The sequence below is a fragment of the Columba livia genome, chromosome 8 (genome assembly GCF_036013475.1).
Source record: "Columba livia isolate bColLiv1 breed racing homer chromosome 8, bColLiv1.pat.W.v2, whole genome shotgun sequence".
In the NCBI taxonomy this organism is placed as follows: Eukaryota; Metazoa; Chordata; class Aves; order Columbiformes; family Columbidae; genus Columba; species Columba livia.
Genome location: NC_088609.1, coordinates 23,185,947 through 23,195,719, shown reverse-complemented (window position 1 = coordinate 23,195,719; position 9,773 = coordinate 23,185,947). Strand labels below are relative to the sequence as shown.

The 9,773-nt window shown below is 38.6% G+C and overlaps 1 protein-coding gene across 2 annotated transcripts in view; it reads right to left on the bottom strand.

Annotated features, from left to right (window-relative positions):
* Window positions 1-592: 592 nt before the first annotated feature.
* The window catches only part of DPYD (dihydropyrimidine dehydrogenase), a 346,955-nt gene continuing 337,774 nt past the window's right edge, over window positions 593-9,773 (bottom strand). For both annotated transcript variants that reach the window (XM_065072591.1, XM_065072592.1), the window contains 2 exons: window positions 6,033-6,173; window positions 593-2,035 (listed from right to left, as the gene is read on the bottom strand). In XM_065072591.1, coding sequence (XP_064928663.1) covers window positions 1,865-2,035; window positions 6,033-6,173 — 312 coding nt within the window. In that variant the 3' untranslated portion in view covers window positions 593-1,864. The remainder of the gene's footprint in view (window positions 2,036-6,032; window positions 6,174-9,773) is intronic.

Below are 9,773 nucleotides of genomic sequence, written 5' to 3'. Positions count from 1 at the left end.
CTTCACCCCCAACACTCACAGAATAGCTTGTTCTTCCCATGAGTCTTCTATAGCTCATGAAATAGAAGAAACTACTACAAGACCAAAAGCTTTAAAGAAGTTTCAGGCAAATATTTTCTAAGCAGTACAACTATCTGTTCCTGTTTTCGTCCGAGCTTGAAGAATCCACAATGATGAGGAGAAAAAGTATGAAGAGAAAGCTATTAGTGGAGACGCTGGTTCAAGCCTGCCAAGGGATCTCATCAAGTATCGGCAAAACAGTGTTGATGGAGCAAAGACACTAAATGAAATGATACTTCAGAATGTTAGAGTGACGTAGGGTGCATGTCTGTGTGCACACCCCTGTGTGTGGGGAGGGCAGGCAAAAGGATGATGAGTCAGGGCAGACAAAGGGGTGCCAGAGAGGGCAAACAACATGCTGCATTCTGCAGGAAGGCAATTAATGGAATAATGTACACATGGATGAAGTCATTAATGATTCCTGGATGATTTCTCTATGAGAAAAATCTGTTTAGTAAATGAAAAAAAAAAAAAACAAAAACAAACCCAAAGAAACAAACAAACAAAACAAAACACCACAAAAAAACCCAAGCTGATTTCAACATTTATTTATAATTCAGTGCACAATTGATAAATCAAGAAAGAAAAGTCTGGGTCTAGTTTTAATCAAAGCTTTTGCTGAGCACAATATAATGTATAAGAAATTGAACTGATAGATCATTTATTATTATGAAGCTAGAGGCTTTATATTCTTAAGTGGAGTAAAGCAGACAGCAATACATTCATATCAGAAAGTTCCTACTGTGAATGCAAAATGGATTAAAACTGAACTATTGTTTAGCAAGACAGATGAATCTATATTTCTTTTTGGTTGTGAAACCGTTATAACCATATGAGTATGAAGAATTGGCACTGGGGGAAATCATCTTGCCAGTTTGCCCTACATGTCCGTCTTTGGCAAACACAGTCTGCAGGGTGTGTATTCCATTTGCACGTAATCAGATCTCTGACCTGTGATGTGTGCATTCTGGAACATTAATAGGAACAATTAAAAAGTTATTTAGAAGATAAGCTTGGAGGAAAAAACGTTGTCGCATCTCAGAATGCTGAAATACAACCTGGACTTTATTATAAACTGATTTAACTGTTTTTAGAGATGTTATGAGTGTTCACTGGGGGGGAAAAAGTAGCAATCAAGTTGCCCATGCAACATACGAATCTGTAAAGTCCAGCATGTGTAAGTGCACAGCAAATTTATTCTGTAAAGTGTCTAGTGTGAGAAAGAATTAGAAAGGATTATAAAAATACACTGCCATATGCTGTAGTAGTTGAAAGTGATTAATCCAGTTCCCAAATCCTATTTTAAACTCCCTTTCATTTCTTCCCATAGAAAAATAGAAGCCACATTGCTTTATTTGAATGCTATGTAGTTAATTACATCTTCTAAGAAACTTTTTTAAAACTAGATGTAATGTTTAATTACAAAAATGCCTCCTTGAAAACAGTTAGCTTGTACATTGATTTGTAGTTCATTAAAAATGTTTTCTTAATTATATTTACAGCCAAAAAAAATACATAGAGATTAAAGCGTCTATAAAGAAATTTTGAAATTACAGCAGGAATTGTGAGGAGAAAGTTACACTTCAAATGGTGGACAACTGACAGCCATGACTGACTAATCACAAACTTTCTGTAATTTCAAAGCTTAATTGTTGTAAAAATAATAAGTGGAAAGCACAGTGTTCATTGTAACGGCTATCAATATTGCATCTTTTTATAAGAGTAGATTTCAAGGACTAATTAGAAAGCAAATCAATTGCATCAAACAAGTGTGAAGTTCCCGGTAGCCGTGGGAGCGATGGCCTCAGCACACGGGGCTGCAGGGCAGGGGCAGCCCGCGCTGGGGCTGGTATGGGGTTGTCCTGGAAACCATGCGGATGCAGTCGATAACGGGGCAGACGCTGAGACACAGGGTGCAGCCTGTGCAGCTGTCAGTGACTGTGGGCAGGTGGGTTTCGGGATCAAACTGGATAGCCTGCGAACAGGAATAAACGTTATTGATGTCACTCATGGAAAAGGTCAAAAATTGCTCCTGTTTTTTTTAGCATCTGAATTTCCTGTGCTACAGCACTTGGAGACATCTTGGTGTGATTCTGCACTGCAGCTATAGCAACTGCTCAGCTGGCATGGAACAAAACAACCCTCCCCCCCGACACTTTAAAATGAGAAATATGGGCCAAATTATACCTCAGTGAAAGCTCACAGGTCACAAGGGCTGGTTACAAAAGGAGGAGTTTGGCCCATGGTGTTTAAACTCCCAAAGGGATATTTCTCTTTTGCATGAAGGAAATATTTCGTAAGACGGTGATTTGGCAGGGTTATTGGTGCAGACACCAAACCATGCCTGTATGGCTTCAGCACAACAGTGGCCACACAATGTGTTCTCTTGACTTTCATTTTCAGCATGCATAAACAAGCTAATATAATAAGGAGTAGAGAAAAACACAGCACGCTGTGCTTCATGTGATTATTTTCCTTTGCAAATCTTCGAAAGGGATATCTGAGTTTTGTGCAGGCAGAGCTTGTTTTAGTTCTCACGTTTCCAGGCAGTGAATCCTCATTACCAATTAGGGCGATAAGTATATTTGAATGTGAAATAACAATGGCAGTTTCAATGAAATAAGCTCCTGGTATAATGGAAATGGCAATTAAAAGCAAAAACAAAACCATCACACAACCACCAAAGCTTCAATATCTAAGAAGCAAGCTTAGAAAAGTAAAAAGTAAGAAGTTAAAAAAAAAAAAAAAAAAAGGCAAACCACCACTGAATATCTACTTGTCAGAGTTTTAGGAAGGAAAAAAAATCAGGCCTGAAAGCTGAACTCTTTCTTCTCTGCAAGAAAGTGGTGCCTCAGCAAACCTCCCTACCCAATGCCAGCGACCAGGGGAGCTGGGAGGAGCCAGGTTGGCTCCAAAGGCAGATGTGGCATTTGGGGTTTGACTGGTAGGAAAGCACAGATGTTGCTGTAGCAACCAGCATGGGCATGAAGTAGGTACTAACTGCCCTGAATCTACAAGTTTTAGATCAATTTGAGCAGAAAAAGCACTGTGGTTTGTAAGTATTTAAGAAGGACTCCTTCTCTCCCTAACAACAACACATGTCTTGGAAGGGAGTTCAAAGAAGGAGAGAAGTCGGGACTACAGGGCTAACTTTAAATTAAGGAAAGCTGCTCTGTTGGAGTCATATGAGGTAATAGCTCTGTAGACCAGCGTGGATATTTTTGAAACAAAGAGAAGCACAAAGCAGATGCTATTTTGGAGGGAAGAGAGTTCGATTTCTTTTCAATTCTTTGCAATAATTTATTAATTTCCTTAATTTTTTTTTTGTGCTTAGAAAAATCTCCTGAGGTTTTACACTTCGGTTATTTTGGTGCTGATTTTTTTTCCCTAGTGAATAGAAAATAAAGTTTTATTAAATATTATCAGATTCTCTTTTGCTTTCCAAGGGCTATATCCTCCCCTTCACTGGGAAATCTGATCAAAGGAGAAGAGGTAAAAATTTTAGTGTCAATAAGAAATTTAGACAGTTAAAAAGCTACTGTAATAATCTAATCTGCCATAAGTGCAGCATTAGTTTTCTCATATCAGTGGAAAAAAAACACATGTCTAACTTTGCTCTGACAAACTTGTTTTAATTGCAGGAGTTGATTGTAAAAGGGAAGAGTTCTTTCTTTGACTAAGTAGTTTAACCTACCCTTGGTTAAAGTGAATTAAAGATAAACAAAAGGTCATGGTGCTCAGAGGACACTTGGTGCTCAGCTGAAGTATTTTTTTCTGACAACTGTTCTTGGACTGGGATGAATGGAAAAATTAATGTAGAAATTATTGCTTACTGCATATTGGATTCCACAGAGGTTATGCAAAATTGTCTTTTAGTTTTCTATTAGGTTGGTGCAAAAGTAATTGTGGTTTTGGACTGTGAATTTTAAATTAATGTAACAAGGCTCAAACACATATTTATTAATCAAAATAGGAACCATTATAATCAACACATTTTTGCCAATGAGAAATAAGTTTGTTTATTCCTGTAGCATAAAAATTTGTGCTTCAGCATTCAACAAGCTCTTAGAAAGCATTTTCTGCATCCTCCTGGTTGTGGAGGCATTTTCCCTGCAACAAGTTGTTGAGACGCTTGAAGAAGTGTTAGTCAGCTGGCCAGAGGTCTGGTGGATGTGGCAGATGAGGCAAAACTTCATAGCCCAATTCATTCAACTTTTGAAGTGTTGGTTGTGCGACATGTGGTCGGGCGTTGTTGTGGAGAAGCATTGGGCCCTTTCTGTTGACCAGTGCCGGCTGCAGGCGTTGTAGTTTTCAGTGCATCTCATTGATTTGCTGAGCATCCCTCTCAGATGGAATGGTTTTGCAGGGATTCAGAAAGCTGTAGTGGATCAGACCGGCAGCAGACCACTAAACAGTGACCATGACATTTCTTTGGTGCAAGTTTGGCTTTTTGAAGTGCTTTGGAGGTTCTTCTCAGTCCAAACAATGAACTGGTCATCATTGGTTGTCATTTAAAATCCACTTTTCATTGCATGTCACAACTCGATTGAGAAATGATTTGTTCTTGTTGTGTCGCATAAGAGAAGACAACACTTCAAAAAGATGATTTTTTTCATTTTTGGTCAGCTCATGAGACACCCATTTATTGAGTTCTTTCACCTTTCCAATTTGCTTCCAATGCCCAGCAACCGTAGAATGGTCAGCGTTGAGTTCTTCAGCAAATTCTTGTGTAGTTGTAGGAGGATCAGCTTTGATGATTGCTTTCAGTTGCTTGTTGTCTCCTTCTGCTGTCCGGCCACTATGGTCCTCATGTTCAAGCTCTCATCTCCTTTGTGAAACTTCTGGAACTACCACTGCACTGTACGTTTGTCAGCAGTTCCTGGGCCAAATGCGTTGTTGAAGTTGTAAGTTGTCTCTGCTGCCTTATGACCCATTTTGAACTCGATAAGAAAATCACTTGAATTTGCTTTATGTCTAACATCATTTCCATAGTCTAAGTCGAAAATAAACAGCAAGTAATAAGTCAGTAGCAAAAAAAAAAAAAAAAAAAAAAAAAAGGCAAGAAAAGTCCATTAAAATGACGTAACCACCTTTATTTAACAATGTATTCCAGTATCAAATGGCAATTTTCAACAATGCGAAAACTGCAATTCCTTTTGCACCAACCTAGTAAAAGAATATGAGACCTCCTGTACTGCCTTTTTTACTGCAGACCAGTCCATCAGCTCCAGTGGATATGGCAAGGAACGACACGTAGAAATGCTGATACATTTCAAACAACATACATTACTGTACTGAGCAGAAATCAGAGAAATACTTTGCTGCAAATAAGAGCCACAGCTCAAAATTGTGCTACTTTCTGGTCACAGTGATTTCTGGAAACTTCAGCCTGCGGCTCTAAACCCTGGCAGCTATCCTGGAGAAAGGATTTGTACCTCAATTGAGATCAAAACAAAATCCCACCTGCCTGAAACCTGAATTAGTCCAAGTTCAGTTACGCTGATGGAACAAGGACTAGGTTTCTTAAAAAGCGTTTGGTAATAAGAACAGGTCTTGTCTCCCACATGCCCTTGGTGGGAAGGGATGCATTCTTCCCTTTCTCCCTCATAGACTTGAAAACCATCAAAGAACTACATTTATTGCCATCAGACCTGAGTCTCCTTTTTCTTTCTCTTAAAAAGAATCTCACTTCATGCTTGCAGTTAGGGAGAGACCAGGAGGGTGACCTGGAGTGAGCGGGCGAGATGCGGGATGCTCTGTGTAGCCCTCCAGAAGAGGCTGTGCTGGCTCGTTTCTCACCGCCCAGCAAACAGCTCAGGCAAGGCGCAGCCCAGGAGCATGCTGGGCTTCGAATCCAATATTTTAGACATCTGTTTTTACCACCTGCTCATTAACAGAAGGTGGATTCTTTCTTCCCAGCAGCAGAAAGATAACTCATCATGCCTTTCTGCTAATTATAGCTGTGCTCTTACCTGGTAGCCAGAATCATTACAGGTCATGTAACATTTGCCACAGTTGATACACATTTCCTCGTCAATCAGAGCCACAACTTGCTCTGTGTTGCAGAGCTCACCATATGTTCCAATATACTGCAGTGCTTTTCCAATTACATCCTAGGGAAAAAAAAAAAAAGTTATTGACTCATTTAGAAGATACCGAATCAGTATCTATAGCTGCGCAGGAGCACTCTCTAGTACTTTAATACGGAAGATTTGGCCATGCATTGTGATTTTTCTTATAAATTTCCAAGTTGCTGACCTTCATACATCCTCTACAACACAAAGAACGTGCCATACAGGCACATTTTGAATGTACACAGCACTAGAAGTACATATTTGTATACAAATATGTTCTACAAATAGGTTACACATTTAGTTCTTGATTTTGAATGTGCTATTGTTTTGCCATTATTGTGTGAAACTTCAAGGAACAAAATGGAGCACAAAACAGGAGTGATATGCTACAAACAATCAGATCATCCTCAGCCATTCTCATTCACACAGATTTAAGAACTCACAACAAGGCACAATCAAATAAACTGACAGAACAATAACTGCTTTTCTCTCTTTAATAATATGGGCAAATGACATGAAGATTACCAGTTTATTGCAAATATTGTACAGAAGTAAGATGTGAGTCTAATCCTGGAAGTCTTGATTCAATTCTGTTAACTTTGCAAGGAGAAATTTTTGGCATCAACCTTACACATCTGTGCTACAAAAGTATGGCAGGAAAGTGTATGGGTACATTCAAAGAAGTTGTTGGGGACCTACCTGATGCAAACCATTTCCATCAAGGGAAACTGCACAGCTCAGTGGCAGTTCAGCTTCACTGAGTCAATGGTGGAGATGGGACAAGTCCCAGGTACTTTGGACTACAGCTGTCTCTCAGTTATATTAGTTTAACTTGTGGACATACAGCACAGGTGATGGACATGACTGCATTTTAACAGATTCACTCTGTGGCACTCGATTGGTTGCGTGGATATTTTGTCAGTTTACTAAGCACACTTCTACAACAGTTCCCACATTGCAAAACAAGTTTGATTTTATGTGCAAAGTTCTACATTGTTAAGATAAAGTCGAGCTCAGTAAATGAAGGTTATGCATGCAACAATACATTCTACTTTTGCTTTAAAAAGGGTATAACTGATAAGTATTAGAGAAATCTCACTGAGTGATAGGAGAGCAGAACTGGCTTCAAAGTCATTCTACTGTAATAAACCAGGAAGTCATTATGATTTTGATTATGGAATTTGATCCAAGTCAATTGAAAAATGCTCAAGATCAAGCCAAATATGAGACACAGACAAGTCTGCCCAGAATTATAAGTTTCAAAGCATTTACCTTTGGTCTTGCATCATCAAGAAACATGATAAGGATTTCTTTGTGTATTCTGTTTCTCAATATTTTTTGAAGAAGCAATACTTACTGTATTCATATCAGTAAAAAAATTATTCTGAAATGATTAGCAATCATTTTAAGTGTATATTAGTATACTATATTTAACCTGTATAATCACATACAATGATTCTCAATTCCAATTGCAGAAGAACCAGATTACAGTAACCTAATTTTTCATTGCATATCTTATTTTGGGCACCCTTACTTTCAAACAAACTAAGCATCTCTAATTATTCCTAAGCCACATCAGAACAACAGAGCAATATGGCTTTATAAATGTTAGCTCTAAAGGAAACCTCTGCTACATTAATCAAATGCAAAAATTGATCCAAAGTTGTCTTCCTGAGTCTGCTGAGAACTTGCAACAGCAGCTCTACTTCATGAATGAACGACTCCTGTTCATCTCAGGGAAGTTTTAACTTTGAGGCCTACCTGGCCTTCAGCACTTTTAAATTACAATAGTATCTTTATGCAATGATACACATTTATTTGTTTGCTGGACGAAGTGGTAGGATCTATAAAGTTGTTCTTAATGATTTGAGGTAGGAATACAACCATAAGTCCAGGAAGGAGAACAGGGAAATTGTACTGTTTTCTTGTTCCAAAAATACTCAAATGTTTTCCCTCTGCCAAACCCTAAGTTGCTGACATGTGAAATACCTTGGTTGCATTCATTCAATGCTAAAAGCCTTCCAGTTCTTCTCAGCAACATGTGGAGATCATTAACGCTCTTCCAGCATAAACCAGCTATGCCACATTGCTAAAGGCAGCATGATGAGTGGAGACAGATGACTGTAAGTGAGCAAGTTATCACAGCTTAATGAGTTAGCACTCATCAACAGAGCTGTGCAAGCTGATTATGTGCACAGTCCAAATTCACTGCAAATTTGAAGTAAAATCTGTTTGCTTAAAGCACTTTAAAAGGTCGCTTAACTACTACCAAAGTGTTTCAGCTTTTTACTTTTTCATTGGGTATTGCAAAGGACTAGACTTGAACACACAACTCTTTACTGTGCATCCACAGATGCGCCACAGTAACTCAGTCACGTGTGATTTCTTAGGAACTGCTCACACCCCTGTATTTTCATTTCAATGTCTTACTCAGAAAAGTTCTTGGATTTACTAGCAATTTCTCAGCAGTATTCAGGTTGCTACAGTTCTCAGGTTTCTGCAGTTGAAATATTGTAGTTGTAGAATTCAGCTCCAGCTTTTTTCAAGTCTCATGTAGGCTTGTCTGTAACATTCCTGCTATAGGTTTCAAAAGGCATATCTTTGCATGATCTACTGCCCCCAGCAACACAATGTATCCTATAAGCCTTTCTTTTGTGTATATAGCCCTCAAATATTCCACTCTATGTTGCAAATGCATGTGTTGTCTGCAAGTATGGGTCTGTGTACCGAAGAATTTGAAGAAATTATGTAAAACCTGTGCAACATACAATGAAGTAGCTTCCCACTGCCTGCTCATGCTGTAAAAGTTATCAACATGGGGAGATTCCTGATAGTGAAGGGCTTTTTAATCTAACAAACACAGATGTTTAAACAGCATAGGTAATTAACAATTTTCTCAAGGAGGTTCCAGATTCACATTTGTATTCTTTAAATATAATTTAGATGTTAACAAAACCCACAATGCTCAAGCAGGTTGCAGAGATGGGCTACTCAAATAATTTTGGGATGGAGGGCATTACTTATGAGAGAAGACAAAACGAGCCTAACAAGATGCTTAGCCTTGGACGATGAAGGCAATGCAGCAACATGATGTCTCTTTATATATGCATCAGAGAGGCAAAAGAGCTGTTTAAGTTAAATGACAATGTTGGCACAAGAACACATGATTTTAAGCCAGCCATGAATAAATTTAAAGCTGGAAATTAGAAAAGGCTTTTTAAATGGGACAGGAGTGAGGTGGTTAATGGCCTTCCAGAGAAGCAGCTGAGGGATGGGAGGGAGACAGTCCAAGGTGTAGGACAGCATTAGATAGTTTGGGATATGGCTGCTTAGAAGAACATGATCAAAATAGATTTTTCCAGCTACAAAGTTACAAAGGGAATAACAGAAAACAATGCATATGGCATGGTGATTTCTGAATTTGTAACCAAGTCTCACTTCTCACAGCTCACAAAATGCACTCCTGGGGACTTAGAATCCAAAATAGGGAGGATGATGGCATTTTAGAGGCCTGAAAGTGATTTCAAAAGACTGTCAATGATTTACTGCTCATTTACACTCCTGGCTGTTGTGTCTTTTAATCACTTCCTTCTCTCAAGCAAAACCTGGATTTTTATTCATTTGCAAAGTTTCAAGACT